At 46.4% G+C, this 27,233-nt stretch overlaps 1 protein-coding gene across 2 annotated transcripts in view; it reads right to left on the bottom strand.

Moving 5' to 3' along the window:
* Positions 1 to 12,344: 12,344 nt before the first annotated feature.
* Positions 12,345 to 27,233, bottom strand: part of LOC115094759 (proline-rich protein 36-like) — a 63,393-nt gene continuing 48,504 nt past the window's right edge. The window contains exon 10 of one of the 2 annotated variants that reach the window (XM_029608001.1): positions 12,345 to 12,660. In XM_029608001.1, coding sequence (XP_029463861.1) covers positions 12,364 to 12,660 — 297 coding nt within the window. In that variant the 3' untranslated portion in view covers positions 12,345 to 12,363. The remainder of the gene's footprint in view (positions 12,661 to 27,233) is intronic. The other variant, XM_029608002.1, reaches the window with a different exon arrangement.

The following is a 27,233-nucleotide window of genomic DNA, read 5'->3' as shown; positions in this document are numbered from 1 at the left end:
CGGCTAAGTATACTATGTTATTTAAAGTTTGATATTAAGCTAACAAGCCGGTTGGGTAAAAATATATATCCTTTAATAGATGCTATAGAGTAAAAAATGTTTAAAAAAAAATTCTCGAGTCTGATTGTAAGTTTCGTATGAGGTAATAGTTTATTGCTATTTCCCTCTCTAAAGTTGGTCACTTTTGTTGTGAGTAGTTATTGGAGAGGTGGTTGCTTCTGATTTTGTGATTTGCTATGATTATATCTCTTACATCTTCCTCAGTGAATATTGAAGCAAATAATTAATTTAGTCTTTCTGCTATGGCTTTGTTATCCCTAAGTGCTTCTTTTATCCGTTGATCATCTAATGGTCCAACTGACTCCCTCGCAGGCTTTTTACTTCAAATGTACCTGAAAAAACTTTTATTATGAGTTTTTGCTTCCACAGCAAGCTTCTTTTCAAATTCTCTCTTTGTCTTCCTTATGAATGCTTTGCATCTGACTTGCCAGTACTTATGCTGTTTCCTGTTTTCTTCATTTGGATCCCTTTTCCATTTCTTGAAAGATGTTCATTTAGATATTATAGCCTCTCTCATCTCACCTTTAAATCATGCGGTAGTATTTATGTTGCACTGGAGGTGGACCCTTGGCCTGGTGCAGAGTTGATATGGCCCTCTGGTCGGACCCAGAGAGCGCCTGCCACCAGGAGGCGGAGCACACAAGGAGACAGAGGCTAGCTGGTGCTTCGCCAATAGCAATCTGGGGTTTCCGCAGGTTGAGCCCTTGGTTACCCGGACCGCCTGGACTTAGGTAGGCCTCTGAGTGTCTCCCAGAGAGGTAGCAGAGAGGTGTGCCCACCACGAGCAAAGGTGCGCAGCTGGTGAAGATAGGTTGAGCTAGACCAGGACCAGGATCACCGGAGAACCTCCGGAAGGAAACAGGAAGTGAAGGTCCTCTGGGCGAGATAGGCAGCGCCTATTGGTCTAGTTGAAGGTAGGCCACGGTAGGCGTCCGAGCAGGCTGGTCTGGTTGTCATAGGAGCAAACAGACTATCCAAGTGTAGCGCAACGGTCAAAGCCAGGGTATCAGTCCGAGGATGGTCAGCCAAAGCAAGGGTCAGTTCCAAGGTCAGTCCGTATGAAGTCAAGCAAGCAAGGGTCAGTTCCAGGCGGCGTTCAAACATGGTCAAAAGGTAGGCAGTGGTCAGTTCCAGGCAGCGGACAAACGTAGTCAGGCAAGCAGAGATCAGTACCGTGAGTCAGTCCAAGAAGGTACGACAAGGAGAGGAACTTGGAACAGGAGGCAGGAGAGACACTGGAACACAGAGAGGACCATGGGAACACAGGAACACTGGAACAATACAGGAACACAGGAACTCTGGAACAAGACAGGAACACAGGAACACCGGAACAAGACAGGAATGCAGGAACTCTGGAACAGGACTGGAACACGGAAGCAGGAGAACACAGGATGAGGAACAGCAAACTAGCTACACCGAAGGTGTTGACCCGATTGCCAAGGCGAGGTTTTGGGGACAGGGCCTCACATTATATATCATGGTTAAATGATGTCATCATCGGGTGCTGCGGATCAGTTTCCCGTGCTGGGCCCTTTATAAGGCCGAGCAGTCCATGTGCACATGCCTAGGGGCAGGGCCGATGTCAAGGAGGCTGCCGAGCCCTGGCATGAGGAGCGCTGCGAATCTGAAGGCCCTGACAGGCCTGGGGATGCCATGGAGTGCTGCGGCCAAGAGGCGCTGGCTGCGGCCACAAGGGAGGACAAACCAGGACCTGCCTGAGCGAGGTGAGCAGGCCTGGCTGTGGCACTAGAGTAGTCAGGACACGCAACAGTTTAGCCTTCTTTCTACCTTTTCTAATGTGTGGAATACATCTGTTCTGGGCTTCCAAGATAGTATTTTTAAACAACATCCATGCCTGAGCTAAAGTCTTAACCTTTGCAGTTGCTCCTTTCAATTTTTTCCTAACTATATTCCTCATTTTATCATAGTCACCTTTTTGAAAGTTAAATGCTGTCGTAGTAGATTTCTTTTTTGCACTCCCTCCAGTTATTAAGTCAAATTTGATAATATTGTGATCACTATTGCCAAGTGGCTTCAACACTGTTATCTCTCGCACCAAATGCTGTGTTCCACTAAGGACTAGGTCTAAAATATTTCCCTCTCTTGTTGGTTCTTGTACCAGCTGCTCCATGAAGTAGTCATTTATTTAATCTAGGAACTTTGCTTCTCGAGAATGTCCTGATGTAACATTCAATCAGTCAATACTGGGGTAATTGAAATCACCCATTATTACTATACTGCTGATTTTGTTAGCTTTCCTAATTTCTTTTAGCATTTAATTTTTTGTTAGATCATTCTAGCCAGGTGGATGGTAATACACCTCCATTACTATTTTATTCCTTTTTTTACCTGGAATTTCTGTCTATAAAGATTCACATTGGATTTTGTTTCCTGCAGACCTTTTATCCTATTTGACTCAATGTTCTCTTCAACATATAGTGCCACCCCTCCACCAATTTGATCTATCCTATCATTTTGATATAATTTGTACCCTGGTATTAGTGTCCCATTGGTTATCCTTCTTCCATCAGGTCTCTAAGATGCCAATTATATCTACCTACATAACATAAGATATGCCATACTGGGTCAGACCAAGGGTCCATCAAGCCATCCTGTTTCCAACAGTGGCCAATCCAGGAAACATTAAATAAATATCAAGCTACTAATGCTTATTAATTAATAGCAGTTTATGGATTTTTCCTCTAGGAACTTATCCAAACTTTTTTTTAAACCCAGTTACACTAATTGTTGTAATCACATCCTTCGGCAATGAATTCCAGAGCTTAATTATGCACTGAGTGAAAAAGAATTTTCTTCATCCAGTGTTATACACTCTAACTCTCCCATCTTATTTTTTAGATTTTTAGCATTTGTATACAGACATTTCAAAGTATGTTTCTTGTTTGTATTAACAACCTGCTCATCATTTGACAGGGGTAATTTGGAATCTTTCTTTACTTTACTTAAAGGCATTTGGTTCCCTTTGGCATTTATTGCAACCTCTCTACTGGGATGCCCAATTTTCCCTGTTCTCTTAGTATCCGTCAAAGATAAATCATTCTGAACCATATGCTTCTGAGCAATTAATGGCTTTTCCCCATCATCTAGTTTAAAAGCTGTGCTCTCTCCTTTTTAAAGGTTAGTGCCAGCAGCCTGGTTAAGGTGGAACTCATTCTTTCAGAAAAGGCCCTCCCTTCCCAACATTGAAGCCCATTTCCTAACAAATCTAAAACCCTCTTCCTTGCACTATTGTGTCTGCTTGCCTCTGGGGTCCTGCACATAGAACGGGGAGCATTTCTGAGAATGCTACTCTGAAGGGTCTGGATTTCAGCTTTCTACCTAAAACCCTAAATTTTGCTTCCAGAACCTCCCTCCTGCACTTTCCTATGTCATTGGTACCCACATGTACCAAGACAGCCAACTTCTCCCCAGCACTGTCTAAAATCCTAACTATGTGATGTGTGAGGTCTGACATGTTCGCCCCAGGTAGGTAAGTTACCAAGCGATCCTCATGTCCACCAGCCACCCAGCTATCAACCTTCCTAATAATTGAATCACCAACTATAGCGGCCGTCCTAACCCTTCCCTCCTGGGCACATACCCCTGGAGACCCATTCTCGATGCAAGAGGATACTACATCACCTTGAGGGCAGGTCCTAGCTACAGGATTGCTTCCTGCCTCATCAAGCTTCCTGCCTCATCAAGCTGATGCTCTCCTTCCAGGTAACCTTTCTCCTCCACAGCAGCACAGAGGCTACCAGATTGGAGGTGGGACTTCTCTACTATGTCCCTGAAGGTCTCTTCTATATACCTCTCATGTCTCCCTTAGCTCCTCCAGGTCTGCCACTCTAGCCTCCAGAGATTGGACTCGTTCTCTGAGGACTTGGAGCTCTTTGCACTTAGAGCACACATACGACCTCTCGCCGGATGCAAGATAATCATACATGTGGCACTCAGTACAAAAGACTGGAAAGCTTCCCTCTCACTACTGGACTACTTTTTTTTATCATAATTTTTTTTATTTTTTTATCGTTTTAAAATTTCTAAGGGAACAGGGATGTAAAGCTAACCTAAAGTACTTTTAGTCTATGGCTGGCAATGACACTCAGCACACTACAGTTAATCTGCCTATATCTTCCTAGTTACCCAGCTTATTGACTCTTGTTTCGAATTAGATTCCTTATGTATAAAATCTGCAACAAATTACTCCTACCAAACACAATTATCATGTAAAATCAAAACACATAAAATCAGATAAGATCTAGTAAACAAATAAGATATAGCAAGGTAAATGGATATGGTATAGTAAGGAAGTTTGAAGTGCACATGCCTGTAGGCACGCGCTTCCAGTCCTCTTCTACTGCAAAGGGTGCGGGGCCTCTGGAAGCGGGAGCTGTGGAATTTGAAGCCTGGATCGCTTGCTGTAATCTCTAGAGTCCTCTCCCGGGGGCTGCTGGGTAGAATATGCAGATGATCCTTTTGGTCCTCTTCTGCTGCATGGGGTGTAGGGCCTCTGGAAGCTGGGGCCGTGAAGTTCAAAGCCTGGATCACTCATTGTGACCTCTGGAGTCCTCTCTTAGGGGCTGCTGGGTAGAATATGCAGATGAGCCTTCTAGTCCTCTTCTGCTGGACAGAAAAAAATCCCCTTCCAAAAATACCGATGGTCAAAAATAGCGAATTTAAGTCTCTGAACAAACTTCCAAGATGTACCCTTTCTCTCCAGGGTACATCCTTCAAGTGTAATAAAGTGTCTTACTCACAGTTCTCTCTCTCTCTCTCCAGATGATTCACAGGATCTTCTAGATAAAAAGGCTGAGCAGCAAAGAGTAAGCAGCTTCTTAGGTTTTTACACTTCAGGGCAGGAAGGGTAGCAACATACTTCCCCCCAAAACTGAAGGCAAAAATCTTTACAATGATGGCAAACTCTAGACCTCTTCTGCAGCGAGTCACCCCTGTTCCAGCCACGTGGTGTGAGATGGACAACAGAAGAATCTTCCCTACCTCATGATCTAACCTAAGCCAGGGACTCCCTGAAATTCACTGAGTCAAGGGTACCAGGGCATTCACAGAAAAAATTCCCAAAATAGAACTACAAAAATCCTGAAACAACTTCTGAAGCTAGCACCCATAAGCACTTGCCTCCATCCTAGTTAGTGCAGGATTGCAGGCTTTGGGGCCTAGCGCACCAATTAGGGGAACTAACAGCAACTTAGGAAACACACTTACACCTCTGACTCCCTACTCAAAAAAACACACCTAGCCATGATGCGAGCTGCTTTCATACTAGCAGGGAGCTGGCTGGTCCCGCAACCTCAGTAGAGTAGTTATTCAGGAATGATGCACCCCTCCCTCAAAAAGGATTCAAGACTAGGGCCTTCTAGTGATAATCCTGAAGGGTCGTCACAGAAAAAAAATGACAGTTTTAAACCATGCAAACAATCCAAAGTCCAACAATACAGAGAAAAAAATTGTCAAAGACTCAGTCCCAATCCTTATGCAACCTTTTTGAGTTACCAGTATGCCCTGGGAAATAGTACTAGTGCAGATAGTGAGATAATTGGGAGGGGGGGGGGGGGGGGGGGAGAATCCATTCACTTGAGGGTGCTGGAATGGTTTTATAGCAGAGCTCCGCCAAGGGCTCTGGGGCAGTTTGTGTTGTGGAGCGCTAGGAGAGCAGTCCCACTTACCAAGAGGTGTGTGTTCTTGGGCCACGGCTCGACCCCAGAGGAACTCCGAAGAGGTGCCGCGGTAGGCGGGGCATGCCCGAGCATGGGCTGGACGGGAGCGAGGCTGGACTGAAAGCTGGAGATACTGACCCTCCCCTGGACCTGCACGCTTCGGAAGACCAACAACGCAATGATGGTCTTATGAACAGTCCTCCGACCGTTCCAAACCCTTTCGGACCTGCCGCAGGGTACGGCAAGAAGCGGCAGGCCGGATGGAGGCCAGGGCAGCGAAGACCGGAACATGGAGATTCAGACGAGACTCAGGGACGAGGTACTTGGATGCACAGACGTAGACTTCAGAAACGAGGTACTAGGATGCACAGACGTAGACTCAGGAATAGACGTAGACTCAGGAACGAGGTACTTGAATGCACAGGTGTAGACTCAGGAACGAGGTACTAGGCTTTCAGAAGACTCAGGTACAAGGCTTGCATCATGAAGCGCCCTACTCAGCCTGCCCGTGGGGCTGGTCGCGGACCACAACATGGCTTGCCGCGGGGTACAAGGCTTTCAGAAGACTCAGGAACGAGGTTCATGGCTTGCATCATCAAGCACCCTACTCAGCCCGCCCGTAGGGCTGGTCGTGGATCACGACATGGCTTGCCGCGAGGTACCAGGCTTTCAGAAGACTCAGGAACGAGGTACCTGGCTTTCAGAAGATTCAGGAACGAGGTACAAGGCTGGCATCATGAAGCGCCCTACTCAGCCCACCTGTGGGGCTGGTCGCGGACCACGACATGGCTTGCCAGGGGTTCAGGACAACTGAAGGGGAACACGGACAACAGGATCAGGAGAAACAACATCTGGACTGGAACACGGATACTGGATCAAGAGACAGACCTTAGACTTAGAACACGAACAACAGGCGGAATTCTGGACTGGAACGTAGCTTACAGGAACAGCAGGTGGACATCTGGACAAGACGAGGAGCTCCAACGAAGAACAGGAAACACAGGACCTTGAAGAGGTGCTGGAACAAGGATGACTCCTGGAGCGAAGGTCAGCAGGATCCCAGGAGTGACCAACTCCTTGCGAAGGCAAAGCTGGAATGAACGCTGAGCCCTTTAGTAGGGCTGAAGAGGACAACGCCCAGGGAGGGGTCAACAGGGGACCACACCTGGCTGGCCCTTGAAGAACAGGTGAGAGGCGCGCGCTCGCGCCTTAGGAAGCTGGAGAAAAGAGAGAGCTGGAAGCTGGTGGCATCCTCAGCCACGTGGAAGGCCCAAGGAAGCCAGGTAGGTAGCGGAGCAGCCCTGCCCTGAAGCTGGAGAGGTGGCAGGCTGCAGGCCGCGAGAGGTAAGGAGCCTGCCTGCGCTCCTCGCGGGCAGGACCGCAACAGTTTGCAGTTCAGGAAGAAGGTTGGAGATTTTATCTCAGTTATAATTTTGGCCTAACTGGGGCCTGGGCTCCATCCTGCCTGGGATCCTTTGGGATTCATCTAGGGCTCTACTGCTGTACTCTTCTCCCACGGTGCTGAGTGGGTTGTCCTGGGAGTATTTTGGCTTTTGGACGTTTATGAGGTAGGAACCTTGCTGGACACCTGGGCCTTTCCTGAATTCAGGGAACAGAACACCCAAGGATAGGGAAGACCTGACCCTGAAGTGGTGATGTCCTGTTGCAAGGGGCAACTCTAACTCTTATTTCCTTTTTGGGAACCAGAAGTTATTTTTGAAGATCTGTGAGGAAGTGTTTTCTGCTCCTCTTCATACCCATCCACGGACATGTGAAGCTGCAGTTCCATCTAAGATCCTTCCCAACAGAAATCCCCATAGAGTCAAAAGGAAAAAAACTACTTAACTCTAAGAACATATTTACAATTGGAGGACACCCATCCGGAGTCTTCAAGCTCTGGGGAAATAGAGGATTTACTCTCTGTGAAGAGACAGAATTTTTGGCCATCTTGGAAGGGGTTTTTCCAATCATCTAAGGGTTGCCCTGTCCACTGGGACTACTATTGTTCCAAATCCAGGACGATGGATAATTCCCTTGCGTACTTAAAAGACTCCTGAGCAGATAGAACAAAAAGGATTTGTAAAAAGGAAAACTGTGGTGCTGGAAACATATTTATTGTGCCACTATTCACTCGCCCAAATTTTAAGAGGCCCACACATGTAAAATCCGGGGGGTTACGTGTATGGTCGGGCCATGTGCACGCCAAGCGCATTTTAGATATGGCCCAGCCATGCGCATAACCCCCGATACACACAAAAGTGCCAGGCCGTGTAAAAGGGGTGGGCCTGGGGGGGGGCAGGGTCTGGGTGGGGAGGGGAGGGAGGGCCAGCTGGGACAGCGGCCATAAGGCCCTGTCCTGGGGAAGCGTGCACCGACAGCCAGCCGGCGCGTGGAACTTACTTCATCTGTTCACATGAAGTAAGTTCCAAAATAAAAAAATAATAAAGGTAGGAAAAAAGGGTTTTAGGGGTCAGGAAGGAGAGGGTAAAAAGGGAGGTAGAGTAGGAAGGGGTAAAATCGTCGCGTCCATGTGCAAGCGCCAGGAACCGCATGCTTGTTTGAAAATCGACCCCTCAGTGTTTACAGTAAAGACTTTACTTTTGGATACTAATCCGGTGGCTCGGGCTTGTTTATTTGGGCACTCAGCACTCAATGGATAGAGATTACCCCTCTCTCCCAGGAAATTTCAGGAAGGAAGTTAAGTCATCCCTGCACTGGGACCCAAAAGGAACCCTTTCTTCCCCAAGCCAAAGGACCCACGCCCTGGGGAGAAGGGGCACCGGAAGAGCTGGCCAGGGTCCTCACCCCCCCCCCCCCCCCGAAGAGATTACAAATAAATTTATGTCCCCACCCGTGCAGGATAGGCCCACCTGGGTGGGGTTACACTTAAAACCACTTGTGCAGGCCTAGTTCTTATACTTCTCAAGTCCCACGATTCCAAGGCATCTCACACGTCCACCCCCAGAGGCGTTTGCTGCTTCTGAGCCCGGTTAGAAAGCATAAAGTCCTCCTTGAAAATTTCCACAGCCAGGTGGCCCAGGGCAGTTCTTCCCGCTTGCTTCTAGTGGTTGGAAATCCCCCATTGTCTACTCCACTTCCTTCACAAGCGTCCTTCCTCTTCCACACACATCTTCTGGAACATCCGGGCAGGAACGAGACCTCTTTGATGCCCCGCACAACAAGGAACTTTCTTCAGCTCCTCAGGAATGCCAGAACCAAACTCCTAAAGAGTTCCCCCATGAAGCCTCCTCCCCTGTGCTCGTGGGAGCACCATGATGTATGTGCTCAGATTAGACCCATCCCTTTCGGGGCAAAAACCCTCCTATCATTCACCCTCACACTACAGCCCCGGAACCTTCTATTGCTGGAAAGTTCCTAGTTCTAAAGTATAACATTCTATAGGGAACCCTGAAGGGGTTTCACACAGGTACGACTGTCTGGCTCAGTGTCACTCTCTTCACCTTCTTTGGTCTTATTTCTATTTATTTTTTTCTGTTTCTTCTCCTTCACTTTCTGTTTTCTATTTCAGTGATCTGTCTTCCTCCTTTGTCTCTTTCCTTCAGAATGGATATTTTAATATTTGTTTTCTCTCTTTCTGCGGTCTTCTGCTTTTCTCCTTTCTTTTCTTCCTCCTCGTCTCTGCCTCCTATTCTCCCTCTTCCTGCCCCCCTCTGCATTGTCTGTTCCTCCTTCTCTTCTTTGCCATTCTTCTTCACCTTCCTCTTACAACATGTGTCTGGATTCCCTCTCCAGCCCCCTCCTCAATCCACGGCCCTCTCTCTTGCACTGCATCTCCAGTCCTCTCCATTTCCCACCATCTTCAGTATTTTCAGTATTCTCCCCCCCCCCCCCCCCCCGTCCCTAGACTTCTCCCTCATCATGGGTCCTTTCTCCCTCTCCTTCCTCCTATCCAGGATCCCTTCAGTCCACAGTCCTTCCTCTCTCTTCTCTTCTTTTCCCTTCCCCCATCCCTAGCCCTCTCCCTGGTCCCCTATTCTCTCTCCCTCTACCCAATACCTGATACTCCCCCCCCCATCTTAGCTCCTTGTTCCTTCTGTATTGCCCTCCCCCATCCAAGTTCCTCTTTCCCTCCATCTCCATTCTTCCCTGTGCCCCCTATCCCAGTTCCTCTCCCTTAATTTCTAGTCCTTCTTTCTCTCCTCTTTTCTTTTCCCCTCATCCCTAGTCCTCCCTCTATCCTTAATCTTCTCCCCTGTTCCTCTCGCTTTCTTTTTTCCCTATCGCCGGCCATTTCTCCCTCTCCCTCTACTCAATATCTAGTCCTCTCTCCCTCCATCCTGATTCTTCTTTCCCTTTCCATACTTCCCATACAGAGTCCTCTCGCCCTCTATCTCAAGTGCTTACTTTACACCCATCTGTTGCATCCATCGGTCGCAGACGGCTGCAACCGCTCTGCCTTACCTCTTTTCTTCCCTTTTCCTCCTCCTTGGGCAAGATGGCTGCCTCCGGTGCCGAGTGCCGAGGGCCTTGGCGTCTCCAGCTTAGCATGGGCGTCCCCATCCGCCATGCTCACTCCCGTGGCCTCCTAGGGCGCGCGCGCTCACATCTCCTACGCTCAAATACACGTCATGGCGGGAACCTCGGAGGCGTCCCCACCGCATGATGTCAACATCTCCGGGTATTTAAAACCTCTGCTTCGCTACCACCTTTGGGTTAACCAGGACTTCGGTTTAAGCTACTCTGACCGCTCTAAGCTGCGCACTTAGACGCCGCTCTTCACTCCAAGGGCCTCGCTCCTTTAGAAGCTCAAGACACCCGCTCCTCGGGGGGTCTCTCGCTTCCATCACCCTTCGGGGCCTCTACTGAGACAACCGCTCCTCGGGGGTCTCTCGCTTCCATCACCCTTCGGGGCCTCTACTGAGACAACCGCTCCTCGGGGGTCTCTCTCTCTCTTATTCTTTTCAGGATCTCTGGACTATCAGGTACTCGCTCCTCCAGGGACTACCAGTCTATGTATCCTGTACCACGGACCTTCAGTCCCACCATCTCACTACCAGGAAGACACCTACACTCCTGCGAGTACCTCTACGATCTGGTGCTCTAACTCCACCCACCAGGCACGGAGTTGCCCGCACCGCGGGTCCCCACCTCTCTTGAACATCTGGGTGAGATTCTACATCTGAGATGTTGAATGTATTGGCACCTCGTGGACCTCAGAGCCTTACCTTCCTGCTTCATACCATCTATCTATCTACAGCAGTACAATAAAGCCTTCCATTCATTCCGTGTCTGCTCTCTGAGTTCAGCCTATCACTGTGGTTCCCCACGGGGCCTCTCCCCATGGGCGGAGTCATCTCCACAGTGACCAAGAGTCCACAATGCCACAAACACAACACCATCTCAGTTCCTCTCTCCCCTTAATCCTGGGACAATCCCTCTCTCTCTCCTCCTTCCTGACACCTCATCTGACTCCCCCCATATCTAATCCTCCCCTCTCCCGGTCATCTTTCTCTCTTCTACCCATCACAGGTTCTATCTCCCTCTTTTTTACTCAATACCCAGTCATCTTTCCCTCTTCTGTCTGCTATCAAGGCCCCCCCCACCCTCTCTCTCAGTCCCTAGTCTGTGTTTTCTCTCACCCCCCAATCCTAAATCCACTATCTCATAACCCCAATCCCAGGATCTGTCTTCTTTTTCCTCTTCATCCCTAATAGGTCCCTAGGAGACCTCTCCCCCTCCCTTCTAGCACCTCTGGAAGTCTCTCCCCACATCTCCCACCCCTGAATTTTGGTACTCTCTTCCCTCTCCCCACAATCTTTTTTTGATTCCTTTCCACTCAATGATCCTTTCTCCACCCCCTGCCCACAATCCTCTCTCTGCCCAGCATTCCTAGTACAACCTCTCCTCCTCTCTTATGCTCCCCCTCCCACTCCAGCTGCAGAAATGTCACTTAATATTACCTCAGCTTCCTGTGCTGCATGGGGCCAGTGTCTTATTACAAGCCACATGAATCTGTTTAGATCTCACAGCTCATACTGCAAGATTGGCTCTGCATGGCCTAGGAAGCACACTTATTATTAGGTGCAGCTCCTCCTGCCGGCTTGGATAGAGTGAGAGGCAGGCCATGCAGGTGGGATGGGGAGAAGAGAGGGCAATCATGGGTCAAAGGGTGGGGAGAGAGAGAGAAGTCCCTGCACTTTTCTTCTGTTCCCACTAAATCAGAGACAGGAAGTTGCAGGGGACACTGATGTCAGGAATATGAATCCCAAATCAGGCACAATCCCCTAAAACCAGGGAATGTTTGGTAACCTTCCCCACGCTCTACTCCCACAGGGCTTCCTCTTAATACAGAAACCTGTGCAAGGAGCAGAGCCACAAAAGGGTCTGTGAGTGCCTGCCAGCTCACAGGCTCTGCACTTCTTTTGTTTTGTGCTATTGCTGCTGTAGGCCGAAGAACTCAGCCCTGCTTTTGGTGTACCTGGTTCCAGTACCCTGTGTCCAGGTGCACTTACACCCTTAAAGCTTGCTCTGCCTGTTATGGGACTTCTGATTCACTAAGGTTCACTTGCTTAACAATCACAGTTAGCCAGCTGAGGCCAGTGTACAGCCGTCTAAACTAGAAACACATATCTTTAAAAAGAGAATAAAAAGCATAGAAATAGCTTTAATATGCATAATCTGCCAGTATACTAACAACGAGGCACATGAGGATCAAAGAGGGCAGTAGACCAAGGCCAAAGGGGGCATAGGATCTCTGTGAGAAGGCAGGCAAGATGGCAGGCGGCAGATCCAGTGGTCTCCCAGCTATTTTGCTCACGTTGTTCATCCATTGGATGTAGGCTGCAAGCCTGGTGGTAAAAGCAGGCATGGGAGACTCATCCAATACTTTGCTGAGAATGCCAACCAGCGTCCAATTTGAGTCCTTTTTGTTAGTGCAGATGATGGCGCTGCCCTCTTGGATCTGTGGGATGGGGAAGGACAGAAGACAAACATTACAGCTACTAAAAAACTTGTATGCCCCACATAGATCTCCCGCTGCATAAACAAAATATTTGAGGCAGGTATGCATGGGCAGAGGCGAGTGCGATGCAGGGTGGCAGGGATGTAGCTCCTTTTTCCATTCACTGAATCTCTTGTGGAGTTGTTTCTTTGTGACTGGTGTATTTGGTGTTGTAAAAGTGACAGCAGAAGATTATTTCCACTCAAAGGATTAACCATGATATTTAGTACGAGTCAGACCCTAGAAAGGAAAAGGAGCATTGTCTAGCAACCTGGGACATGTTAATCACTTGTTTGTGACCTGAAACACAAGTAACTTCACCTTTCCATTCAGTCTCTCTTTTGTTCTCTCCTTGGTGAAATGCCCTTACTTTATTTTCTTGTTTTATCTTAAGTTCCCAGTAAAATTAGGGCAAGAATGCCCAGCCCAGGTTTTCACCCATGTTACCTTCTCACAGCACTGAATCATCTTTGAATTAAATTAACCCTCCAATCATACCCGCAAACCTAAGCTAACCCACCCTTCCCTCCTCAACCCCCTCCTAATGACTCACTTGTTGAATAGGGATGGACCACGTTCAAATGCATTGGGAGCTATTCCCCACCCAACCCACCTACCCTATTAACCCCAACATTCTCAAGTTAAGGCAAATAGAACCATCGTAACTTTGGAATAATTTCCATCACAAATAAATATCATGGTTTTAAGTTTAAATCAAGTTGTGGTTTTTAACAGAGCATTCACATCAGTGACCCCACTATTATGGAAATGCCTCCCAGGGACAATCAGAAATGAGGGTAATTACTTGAAATTCAGAAAGTTGGTGAAGGCTCATTTATTTCCCATAAATAGGAGGTGAGCATTATGTGGGAAGCAGTTATTAGATTTTATTATTATTTTATTGATGTATTTTGTTAGCATTATTTTATTGATGTATTAATAGTTTGCATTATTTTGGGTTTTTCTGGAAATTATGTATGTGAAATTTTGTGAACCGTTTTGGTTGTCTTTGGAGAAATTATGCGGTATATAAGTGTTTTAAAATAAAAATAAACGATTGACTTGCTTGTGAAGGATAATCAGCTTAATCATCAGAAAGGAAGATATATCTAAAGCCTTTTTTGTGTAGTGGCACACGTGGCAGGTTTATTTCATCAAGGCACATGATCACCTTCTCTCTCTCCCACTCCATGGCATAATCACCCTCCTTTCTCTCCCTCCCTCCCAGCATCATCACCTTCTTTTCTCTTCCCTTCCCTCTTCCCCCAACCCATAACATCAACATCTTCTCTTCCTTCCCTCTCCCCCGGCATCATCACTCTTTCCCTTCCCTCTCCCCTCACCCCTGGCAATCCTTTCCAGCCCCCTGACATCACCACCTCACCTTCCCTGCCCTTCCCTCTCCCCTCCCTGCCATATCACCTTCCCTTCTTTTTCCTCTCCTCCCCCCCTTGGCATCACTGCCTTCTCTTCCCTTCTCGTTCCCCTAACTTATGGCATTGTCAACTTCCCTTGAGGCATTCTTCTGTCCCTCCACCCATGCCCCCTGGCACATTCATCTGTTCCTTCTATCAACTTCCTCCCGTGTTCTGTAACTGGCAGATGTCTGACGGCAGTACTTTGCTGCTGCTGCTGCTGCTGCTGCTTCTTCTTCCTATGCTGGCTTTCCTTTACAGTCAAAACTGCACAGATCAGCAGGTCTTGCAAGACTCTGGGAGCCTGCACAGTTCTGATTTCAGAGGAAAGCTGGCAGAGGGGGAAGCAGCAGCTTCAGATAAGCGAGGCTCTTTGACTCTCCTTGCCGACAGGATGACTTCCTGCAACCCAGGAGGTATGAAGGGAAAGATAAAATGAAGGCTTTCTCACAGTGCCTAAACTCTTCCTATCGGGCTCTGGATGGCTGGAAGAAAGTTTTGCGGCACACCAGCACATCAGCCACGACACACTGTTTAATCTAAAATGTATGCGGACTGCAGCAAGAGCATATTAAACTGCAAACTACCTGCTTCACAGGCTGTATGGAATGAGGTTGCAGATACAAATAATAATTTAAAAAGTGCTAGGAAATGGCAGAGCATGTAAATTTAATGCTGGAAAATACAGAGCAACTGCGAGAGATAAGAAAGGAGATAAAATACAACCATGCTGCAGCATTACTCCTGCGCAGCCTTCCCGAATCCTACAGTATCCTAATCAATGCCCTAGAAGCCAGCCCAGAAATTGAACTCATGCTAGAGTTTGTTTAAAGGGAAACTGACTGATGAACACAATCGTAGGAGAGAGACAAGGACAAACAGAGAAACTGGAAGACTGGAGGCTGCTCTTACAGTAGGAGGAGAAACAATAGGGAGGGCAGAACTCTGAGTGTATATTTTGGTAAGAAACCCAAACAACACAAGAGAATGGCTGGGATAGTAAAGGAGATGGACAAAGCAGCCAGCATAAAGCACCGATCTTGAGCACTGAGTAGCTGTAGAGCGGATCTTTCAAAGGTGGACTGAAGAGTGGCTCATCAGGCTGCTGAACTGACTCAGGGGCTACAAGCCACACGGCCAATGATGAAATATTTTTCACAGAAATCAACTAGAACAAAAAAACCCCCCAAACATTTTCCTTACAGATGGGAAAAACATAGCTGTAGAGAAGGAAGTGAATTGGGGAAGCAAGCTAAAATCTCTGCGAAAAATGTCCTATATGTACCAGACCTAGAGGGAGGTGAAATCTCTGGGAAGCGCCTACCCATAACCTCACCGTGCAAGTCCATGGAAGCATGTGCATGATTCAAAAAGGGACAGAGATGCTAGCTGTACAGAATTATCAACTAAAGCAACTACTCAGCCCCCTCACCAGAAGTATATGCACGTGTGACACAAGCACCTAGGACAGAGATACCCATGCAGAACCCTATTGGGATCCCTCCTAAGGAGTGTGGCTTAGCAGTTAAGTCATGCAAGGTAGAGTAGATTAGAAGAATGTAGCATTTTGCCACACCACACCCACTGGAGGTTGCTGCAATGTTTTATTCCTGCTTAGCAAATGACTCCTAGTAATCTGTGTGGATTATTTTGGTTTGGGTTTGAGAGAGAAGTTGTTCTTTTAAGTTCCTTTAATATTTCAAAGTACAGGCCCAAAGCTTTGGCTGAGGAGTTTTAGGTAATTAAGAGATTTATTTCCAAATCATGTTCAGTGATTGCTAACTTATCACCATTTTGATTTTGAATTGTTTACTCCTTGTGAGATTTTAGTTGGGAAAACGTTTTACCCATCACTCCTACCCAAGAAAGAGTAGTGAAGATTTGATTTTTTTTCAAGAAATCCTAATGTCCCTGAGTCCGAGGGATTCCATTGCCAATCTGGCAGCTGGTTGATGAGGAGTGGATACTCAGCTGGTACCATAACTGGGAGGAGAGAGGAGAGGTGCGCCCTAAAAGCCCATAGCTAAGAAGCTGCTCACAAGGCCTAATGAGTGGCTTCTAAGAAAACTAAAAAGTCATGAGATAGGAGGCAATGTCCTTTCATGGATTACAAACTGGTTAAAAGACAGGAAACAGAGAGTAGGATTAAATGGTCAAATTTCTCAGTGGAAAAAGGTAAACAGTGGAGTGCCTCAGGGATCTGTACTTGGACCAGTCCTTTTCAATATATTTATAAATGATCTGGAAAGAAATACAACGAGTGAGGTTATCAAATTTGTAGATGATACAAAATTATTCAGAATAATTAAATCACAAGCGGATTGTGATACATTATAGGAGGACCTTGCGAGACTGGAAGATTGGGCATCTAAATGGCAGATGAAATTTAATGTGGACAAGTGTAAGGTGTTGCATATAGGGAAAAATAAACCTTGCTGTAGTTACACAATGTTAGGTTTCATATTAGGAGCTACCACCCAGGAAAAAGATCTAGGCATCATAGTGGATAATACTTTGAAATTGTCGGCTCAGTGTGCTGCAGCAGTCAAAAAAGCAAACAGAATGTTAGGAATTATTTCTAAGGGAGACCACACCTTGAATATTGTGTACAATTCTGGTTGCCGCATCTCAAAAAAGATATAGTTGCAATAGAGAAGGTACAGAGAAGGGCAACCAAAATGATAAAGGGGATGGAACAGCTGCCCTATGAGGAAAGGCTGAAAAGGTTAGGGCTGTTCAGCTTGGAGAAGAGACAGCTGAGGTGGGATATGATAGAGGTCTTTAAAATCATGAGAGTTATTGAATGAGTAGATGTGAATCGGTTATTTACACTTTTGGATAATAGAAGGACTAGGGGGCACTCCATGAAGTTAGCAAGTAGCACCTTTAAGACTAATCGGAGAAAATTCTTTTTCACTCAACGCACAATTAAGCTCTGGAATTTGTTGCCAGAGGATGTGGTTAGTACAGTTAGTGTAGCTGGTTTTAAAAAAGGTTTGGATAAGTTCTTGGAGGGGAAGTCCATTAGCTGCTATTAATCAAGTTTACTTAGGGAATAGCCACTGCTATTATTAGCAACAGTAGCATGGGATCTTCTTGGTGTTTGCGTACTTGCAAGGTTCTTGTGGCCTGGTTTGGCTTCTGTTGGAAACAGGATGCTGGGCTTGATGGACCCTTGGTCTGACCCAGCATGGCCATTTCTTATGTTCTTATGAAGAGGAGAGGAAAAACCTGCAGAGTTCAAGATCAAGCAGTGTATTTCAAGTATTTAAAGGGGAAATTCCTAAGAGGACAGGAAGACCCGTTTACAGTTTGCCCAGGATATCTTCATATTCCATCCAAAGATCAGAAGAGACCCTGGGATGGAAGACAAGGACATACCAGAATTCTTTACTGAGAAAGTGTTAAGCTCAGGCTTGTGGACCCTTGGGCCGATGAGAGGATGGAATACCTTGCGGAGGTTCCGTAGGTTCTCTCGTCGGGTGGCGAGGCAGAACAGAAGAGGAGCGCAGTTGACCCTCGGCTCTGGAGGCGGAGACGACTGCAGACAGATGAAGAGACTAGAAGAGAAGCTGAATCTTCACCCCTGGAAGTCTGTGGTCCCCCCAGGAGGAGCCCGTAGGGACACAGACCGCTGGGACTTAGGTGGACTCCGAGGAGTCGCGGTATCAGTTCAAGGGCTGACTGGAGCTTCACCCTGGAAGTCTGCGGTCCCCCCAGGAGGAGCCCGTAGGGACCCAGACCACTGGGACTTAGGCGGGCCCTTGGAGATGGAGTCCAGGAGGGGTCCAAGATCAGGTGCCAGAGAGTCGTCGCTTACCAGGCCGAGGTCACACACCGAGGGATCAACGCTTGCCAGTCCGAGGTCACACCAGAGACTTACTGCTTGCCAATCCGAGTCGCACACCAGAGAAGTACCGAAGCCAATCCAAAGTCAGGAACCGGGAAGACCAAGCCGAAACAGGAACAGGGATCCAAGCTCAAGAACTCACCGAGGTAAGCAGACAAGACAACGCTGGAGGACGTTGCCAAGTCAGAGAATGAGCAGAGGAAGCTCCCTTAAATACTTTCTCTGCTCAGGCTGATCCAGGTCAGGTGAGGTAGTTAAAGGGATCAGGTCCCTTTAAATTAGTGAAGGGGGTGCGGCCTCGCGCCTAAAGATGGCTGCGGCCATCTTTGATTTCCTCCGCGGAGGAACGACTGCAGAAACAACGCGGGGGCAGAGCAGGGACGGCTCTCCCCCCGACGGTCAGGCCGGGGACCCGCACCGGGGCACCGAGCACCCGGTCAGGGGTTTCCCCTGAGGCTGCCGTGGCGGGTCACCGTCACGGACGAAGTAGGGGACCACGATCGTGGCCTGCCACAGCCGCGGGACACAACAGAAAGGTATTGGGGAGATACCTTTGCCTGACACATTCTTTGAGGGCGATGATTCAGAGGAACTAAAGCAAATCATGGTGAATCAGGCAGATATAATAGAGCAAACTAACAAACTAACAAACTAAACAGTAACAAATCATAAAGTCCAGATGTTATCTATCCCATAGTTCTCAAGGATCTAAAAAAAATAAATTGCACATTTATTACTAGTAATCACTAACTTCTCATTCAAATCAGTTACAGTACCTGAAGATTGGAGGATTATCCAACATAATGCCCATTTTAAAAAGGCAGAGGTGATTTATTTATTGAGATTTTTATATTCTGCTTTTTGCACAGGTGACACAAAATTGTTTAAAATAGTTTAATCACTGGCCAATTCTGAGGAATTGCAAGATTGGGGATTGGGCATCCAAATGGCTGATGAAATGTAATGTTGACATCTATTTATTTATTTATTTATTTATTTATTAAAATAAATAAAAAATGTCGACGTGCAAAGTGATGCATATAGGGAAGAATAATCCAAACTATATAGTTTGTTGGGTACCGTATTAGGCATCACTTACTGGGTACAGGTTCTTGGAGTCACGATGGACAATACCTTGGAATCTTAAGCTTAATGTGCAGCAGTAGTCAAAAAAGCAAATAGAATGTTAGGTATTATAAGGAAAGGAATGGAAAATAAAACAGAAGACATCATAATGTCTCTATATCGATCCATAGTGCAACTGCAGACATGTGACCATCCATAATGACAATGAAGAAGAATACATGAGCAAGGAAGTCAAGCATACTTCATGTAATAAGGCACTGAGTACAAGACCATTGTCTCTTCAGAACCCACTACCATCAAATGAAATTGAGGCCATACTATATGAGATATGGCATGCACAAAGCCCAATATAGGTCACCTAAGAGCATTCTGGTGCAAGGCCTCCCAAGTGAGATGTGCTTGAAACTGGGAGACAAAGTCATAGAAGGTATGTTGTGGGAGATAGCAAGCAAAATAAGGGATATAAAATCCTTAATCCTAGAAAATGCAAGATGACAGTAAGACATAGAATGTACTTTGATACCCTCAACAAATCTTATGATGTCAACAAGCCCTGAAGGAACAATGCCTGTGAGTATCACAACTGAAGTGGACGGAGAGAAGACTGTGGAGCAATCCACTGAAATAAAGATCAAGGATTCTTCGAAAGCTGCAGAGTAATTAATCAAAATAAAAATGGAAGACTCCCTTAGACAATTCTGAGTGCATTGAACAGGCAGAACCCAAAGAGGTTCATAATCATCGAAGGTCAAAATGGACAATGAAAGGCATGCAAGATCTCATACAAAGTGCAGAGTCATGAGACACTGGAACCTCCCTCCTGGGAATACATTGAAAAAGTAACACAGAAATGAGGCTGAAAAAATGGCACTGGAAGAAATAAACTCCATATAAACAAGACCTGGGCATGATCACCCATGACCCTAAACAAGGATAAGAACATAAGAACATAGTGAACTTGAGTCATAAGTGAACTTGAAGCCTACAGCTGTGTACACAGACTGAACCAAAGTGCAGGCTAAGCAACACACAGATGGAGTCTTCAGCCATATGATGATCTTGTCAATTTCATATGAGACTGTGATTTACACAGAGGAGAATAAACTGCAGTTGTTCTTCCATATCAGACATTTGTCAACACCTCACAAATTAAGAGGAGAACCTTGGACAAGAACTGTGCACATGTCCTTGATGAAAACTTTGTATTCAGCCATAAGACCAGCTATGAAATTGGTATTGTTCAGCACATTTGCTGATAAGCTACATGAACCTCATGAACCCACAATGAGAATATTCATATGCATCTGGATTCAGATGACATCATTTGTATTCCACCAATCCTGTGTCTATAGAAGGTGGAAACATCCAATCAAAATCAATGTTTGATCCTATGGAACTGAATATCTAATGAGGTTCCAAACAGAAAAAAGGACTCTGATTTATACAGACTGTGGATTTTCACAGGGATTATCCCAAAGAGCTTTACTTCCAGTTCTTTGCTTGCTGCAGTGAACCTGAAAATAAAACTGAGTTTCATATTCAGCAGCCTGCATGGTAACTGAGAAGCAGGAAGGCCAACTATCCCTTGAAAGAATTAAAGCTATTATGCCAATTTATTTCACGGAGACGTCTGTGAGACCTTTTGGTTTCAAATGTTATTTGCCATATAGGGTTCACTGGATTTACCTGTAGTGTTGGGACAGACCCTAGACTACAGGAGTATGATCTGGATTAAGTGTGAGATTGTTATGCTTCCTCCCGCGGCTGGTGCCACGAGAGGCCTCTCACCTCTCCTGACGCTGCGGCCCTCCGCGGCTTGGACTGCTGCTGCCACAGCCAAGAGGCCACCGAAGCCAGGGCCTTTCTTGCAGCGTGGAAGCCACACCCGGACCTCCTCTTCACCATGGCAGGGAGCCGTGGACTTGCACCTCCTCTTCGCAGCCCACTGGCCACCACCGGCATTTCCTGGTGGCTGGAGCCGCCCTTGATCCTTCTTCTGCGGCAGGGAGCCGACTCCAATGTCAGGGCCTGCTTCACGGCCTTTCTCCTGCTCCTGTCCATAGTTCTGCCCCCTTCTTCCTAGGGGGCGAGACCGCATCTTCTGTCCCTTCTTAAAGGGACAGTGCAGGTGTGGCCCTCTTGGACTCCTCCCTGGGCGCAGTCTCTTCCAGCCCTACAAAAGGGCTCAGTGGACTCTTCAACCTCGCCTTGGCAAGGAGCTTGCTTCCTGGGAGCAGTCCTTCCTGGACTCTGTGTTCCGCTCCACTTGGACTTCCATCTTCTGTTCCTGCCTGGCATCTTCTGTCTTTGATCCCTCGTTCATGTTCCCGTGATGTCTTCTCGTCCTTCGTCTCCGGATGCCTCCATGGCTATGTAAGCATGATGTCTTCTCGTCCTTCATCTTTGGATGTCTCCATGGCTGGGCAAGTCTCCTGTGGTTCCTGGCTTTTAACTCTCCTTCGCTGAGTTCCGCCTCAGTGCCCTGGCTCAGGATTCCGTCTCTGGGTACCTGGCTCCGAGCCCCGCTTCCGAGCTTTCCCTTGAACTTTGTCCAGGTCCTCGGAGCTCCTTGCTCCTGTCCTCGTCTTCAGCTCCAAGTGTCAAGTCCTCGTCTTCAGCTTCAAGTTTTGAGCCTTTGTCTCCTCTGGACTCCATTCCCAGACGAGGTTCGTCTCACCGCAAGGGCACACACATCTCGCCCTGCACTGGGGAGCGCCACCTAGCACTCCCTTCCACTGCAGCGCAACAGATTGCCAAGGCCATGTGCAAGGCGGGACTGCCCTTGTCCCGGGCTCCTTTGGACTTCCTTCTGTTCTCTGGACCCCAGAATGTTTTGGGGGGGACTTCTCTTCACGACCTGCAGGAGGCATCAGCTGTCTGGATCCTACGACCTGCAAGAGGCCCCTGCGTCCAGCCTTTTTCATCTCATGGCGATTCCGGGTTGGGGTTTCATGACCTGCAGAAGGTGCCTGCACCCCACCTGATGACCTTGCAACAGCCCGATCCCACCCTGGGTCCCCGCCTGGGTCTTCTTTGAAGTTCCTTTATTCCCTTGTTCCTTTGTTCCTTGTTTCTTTCCTTGTTCTGTTGTTGTCTGTTTCCTTGTTGTTTTGTTGTCTGTTCTATTGTTCTTCGTTTTGTCCTTGTTCCTTCCGTTGCTGTTCTTACTTGCTGTAGTGTTTCTTGTTGTTCTGCTGTTTCTTCTGCTGTTTCTTGCTCTCTGCTGTTTCTTGTCCCTTTGTCTGTTCCTTTGTTTCGCTCTTATTTGTTCCTTGTGCTCTGCTGTGTCTTGTTTCCATGTTCCTTTGTTGTTTCCTTGTACCTTTGTTGTTTCCTTGTTCCTTTGTTTGTTCCTGTGTCCTTTGTTCCTCATCCTTCCATGTTTTGTCTACACGACCTGCAGGAGGCGCCTGCACTATCCTTGTTCCAGAAGCCTTTCCAGGATTATCGCTCTCCCAAAGGAGGGGAGGGGGCCCCCTTTGAGGGGGGTACTGTTACGCTTCCTCCCACGGCCGGTGCCATGGGAGGCCTCTCACCTCTCCCAACACCGTGGCCCTCTGTGGTCCGGACCACTGCTGCTGTGTTCTGGCCCATGGCCTGGAGGCCGCTGAAGCCAGGGTCTTTCCTGCGGTGTGGACGCTGCACCCGGACCTCCTCTTTACCGCGGCAGGGAGCCTTGGACTTGTACCTCCTCTTTGCGGCCCGCTGGCTGCCGCCGGCATTTCCTGGCGGCTGGAGCTGCCCTCGATCCTTCTTCTGTGGCAGGGAGCCACCTCCAACATCGGGGCCTGCTTCACGGCCCTCCTCCTTCTCCTGTTCCCTTCCTCCTAGGGGGCGAGGCCACGTCTTCTATCCCTTCTTAAAGGGACAGTGCAGGTGTGGCCCTCTTGGACTCCTCCCTGGGTGCAGTCTGTTCCAGCCCTACAAAAGGGCTCAGTGGACTCTTCAACCTCGCCTTGGCAAGGAGCTTGCTTCCTTGAATCATTCCTTCCTGGACTCTGTGTTCTGCTCCACTTGGACTTCTTCTTCTGTTCCTGCCTGGCATCTTCTGTCTCCATGGCTGGGCAAGTCTCCTGAGGGTCCTGGCTTTTAACTCTCCTTCGCTGAGTTCTGCCTCAGTGTCCTGGCTCAGGATTCCGTCTCTGGGTACCTGGCTCTGAGCCCCACCTCCGAGCTTTCCCTTGATCTTTGTCCAGGTCCTCGGAGCTCCTTGCTCCTGTCCTCATCTTCAGTTCCAAGTGTCAAGTCCTCATTTTCAGCTCCAAGTGTCAATTCCTCGTCTTCAGTTCCGAGCCTCCGTCTCCTCTGGACTCCATTCCCAGACAAGGTTCGTCTCACCGCAAGGGTACACACATCTCGCCCTGCACTGGGGAGCACCCCCTAGCGCTCCCTTCCACAGCAGTGCAATGTGAGATAACACTGACTTAATTACCTTTCAGCTTGGTTAATTAGTTTGGCAATTAACAAATGCAAAGTTGGGCTTGGAGATAACATATAAATTCTGTTTATCTTTCATTACAATGCTTTGTACTGTGAAAATGTAACAAACTAAAATCTAAAACAAAGAATAGAAATACAGTATCCATACTGTATTAAACCTTATATATTTATGCTGGTACAATAAAACTGATTGATTACCTCACAAAAGTATAAAAAATTGTTCCCTTAAAACTAATGAATTCATATGATAAGGTTTTCAGATTAAATTTTATTGTTTTAATGTTTTTATCATTGATTGTGTATATAAAGATGTTCTCCATGTCAATCTTGTCTGGGGATCGTGGAATATTAAAAATATTAAATAAAAATAAATAAATTAAATAATCAACTAGATATCCACAAGTTATATTGCTACATATTGGAGCTTGAGATACTTTATTGGATGTTCCATCGGAGTTACTTGCTCTGAGGGTGTTAATTTAAGCACATAAGTTCCTTGTTAAAGTAACAAGTGATGGTAATTTGTTGGTACAGTATCCACTTACACTAAATATTGTAGTGTACAGTTGGAGTCTTTCTCTCCTTGCACCTAAAAGGTTAATTAGCATTGATTACACTGTGGGTGTAAATTGTTTTGCTGCGTTCCTTTCTAAACTATAGGGGGCAGATTTTCAAAGGTTTATGCGCATAACATACATGCGTAACCCCCAAAAAGCTGCCCCTGCCTGCCCCTGCGCGCGCCGAGCCTATCTTGCATAAGCTCGGTGACCCGCGCAAGCCCCGGGACGCGCGTATGTCACGGGCCTTCGAAAAAGGGGCGGGTCTGGGGGCATGGCAGCGGTCCAGGGGCATGGCGGAGGGTCAGGGGTGGTCCAGGGGGCAGTCCCGAGTCCTCCAGCACAGTGGCCTGTGCTGGGGGCTGGAGAGCCGGCACGTGCAAGTTACGCCTGCCCGGAGACAGGCGTAACTTCTACAATAAAGGTTAGGAGATGGTTTTAGATAGGATTGGGGGGCGGGTTAGATAGGGGAAGGGAGGGGAAGGTGCAGGGGGACAGAAGGAAAGTTCCCTCCGAGGCTGCTCCAATTTCGAAGTGGCCTCGGAGGGAACGGAGGAAGGCTGCGTGGCTCGGCCACAAGTTGCACAATTGTGCAGCCCCTTGCATGTGCCGACCCTGGATTTTAAAACATGCACGCGGCAGTGCGCGCATGTTATAAAATCGGGCATAGATTTGTTCACACCGGGTTGCACGAACAAATCTACGCTCGCGTGCAGGTTTTAAGATCTGCCACTAGGTGAATGAAGGCATTGGTTTTAAAAGTTTGTCTATGCTGCATATAGGCAGTGAATTATGGTAAGCTATCCGAGTTCCTTTGAGATAAGAAGCTGTAATTTATATTTGACAATCTGCCTGGAGAAACTCAAGGTTGAATTTCTCCCTTAGTTTTGTAAAGTAAAAGTAAGCCACACCGCACAGCTATAAAACTGTCTAAACACAGTTTGCTAACTGTACAGTTAGAAGTTTTCTAATTCAATTTGGAACTCTGCTATACGGCTTGGTGTTAAAGAGAGGTATTATTCTTATCATTCATTTGTAATTGATCCTAAAAATGGTAACTGAAAATACTTCTGGTTCCCACTTTTTTACCTGAGAAATCAGGGATGGAATCTACAGATTCCCAATATGAGTTACAAAACATTTTGAATATACTTGCTTTGCTGACGCATTGCTGTTATTTATTTATTTAAAAAGTTTTGTATACTGTCGTTCGAAAAACATCACAACGGTTTACATATAAAACATCATAAAGAAAGCAACAATGGTATATCTCAGAAGAAAATTTACAAAAATGTTTTCAATGTAAAAACAAAATACAATTAATAAAAGGACAGTAAAATAAAACCATAAGGGAAGGACTGGCTTTTCCATTCTAGCTGTTTTTAGCCTTTTTCAAGGTAGTCTGCATAGGCCAGTTCAAAAAGCCAGGTCTTTAAGGCTTATTTACATTTTTTAAACTCAGTTTCGAGTCTCAACTCAACAGGCATCGTGTTCCAGACACTGGGGCCTGCAATGGAGATGATCATCTCGCGTACTAATGTGAGGTGGGCTGTGTTTACTGAGGGAATTTGCAATAGTCCTTTGTTCGCTGATCTTAATGTTCTGTGTGGGGTGTGTAGGCGGATTGAAAAATTCAACCAATCAGTTTCTTGCCCTTAAATAGCTTTGTCAAAGATACAACAAGTTTTATAATATATTCTTTGCAATATTGGCAACCAGTGTAAATTTACCAGGACAGGTGTAATGTGATCTCGTTTCTTGCAGTTTGTTAATTCTCTCGCCGCCGAGTTTTGGAGTACTTGCAAAGGACGTAAAGTGGTTTGTGGGAGATCTAAAAGAAGAGAATTGCAGTAGTCTAATGATGAGAAAATTAGGGCTTGCAACACGGATCGAAAATCGTTGGCATCCAGCAAAGGTTTCAATTTCTCAGAACCAACAATTTATAGTAACCCTCTCTTAATTTAGTGATGATATGTTTTTTAAAATTTAGTTGACAATCAATGGTTATCCCTAAATCTCTTATTTAGTCAGACAGAGTTAGATTAATGTTATTTGGTAAAGCAAGGGTATTGTTAGTAATATTTTTTGATTTTCTATCAAGGAGAATGATATCGGTTTTCTCCATGTTTAGAGCCAATTTCATATGGCATAATAGTTGTTTAATAGCAGACAAATAGATGGTGATCAATTTAAATGTTTGTTCAATTGTATCTGACATGGGAACAAGTAACTGAATATCATCAGCGTAAATGTAAAAGTTCAGACCTAAGCCTGCCAAGAGATGACATACTGGAAGTACATAGATATTAAACAACGTTGCCGACAAAGCTGAACCCTGAGGGACCCCAGTTTGGAGTTTGACCTTGTCCGAAAGGGCACTGCCAATTTTAATCTGAAAAATTCTTTGTTGGAGAAAAGAGGTAAACCATCTGAGGGTGTTGTTCGTTAAACCAATTTCTTTCAGTCTTGTTACCAAGATGTCATGGTTCACTGTGTGAAATGCAGCCGATACATCGAGTAGAACAAGAATATATTTTTGACCTGTGTCGAAACCTTTCAGCGCTGTATCAGTCAATGATATTAATAATGTTTCCATATTCAGATGTTGGCGAAAGTCGAATTGATTTGGATACAGTATGTTATTCGTTTCTAAATGATCCACCAGTTGTTTATGGATGATTTTTTTCAATTATTTTTGACAAAAAAGAAAGGTTTGCTATCGGCCTGTAATTACTCAGAAGGTCTGGGTTCAAATTTCATCACACACTGTTATGCGTATTATGAAATTGTCCAGGCATTGCTTAAAAGGAAAGTAGTGCTAGAAAAATTAATGAAGCAACAGGAAGAGCTAATTGTTTTGAAAGATCAATTAACTTGTTGTAGTGATCCCTGGCAGCATAAAGTAATGATGGGATATTTGCATTTACTGGCTAAGACAGGAATGTAGAACAAAAATAATTTTTTGCACAAATGCTGCACAAAGGTGTTAACGCTGTCTTTGAGTTGTTCCCTGGCAAGGGAAGTATTTTAGAACAGAATATGCATCCAGAGATTGGAACACAGAATTCTGTAGATGGAATCAGCTCTGAGTTATCAGTAAAGTCCAGTCCGGATTTTCTAACTCACTTTAAATGGGAGAGCAATTTGCTATCCAAAAGGTATGCAGTCCCAAAATCTGGGAATTCT

The sequence above is a fragment of the Rhinatrema bivittatum genome, chromosome 1 (assembly GCF_901001135.1).
Source record: "Rhinatrema bivittatum chromosome 1, aRhiBiv1.1, whole genome shotgun sequence".
Classification (NCBI taxonomy): domain Eukaryota; kingdom Metazoa; phylum Chordata; class Amphibia; order Gymnophiona; family Rhinatrematidae; genus Rhinatrema; species Rhinatrema bivittatum.
This window is presented reverse-complemented; position numbering and strand designations above follow the sequence as displayed.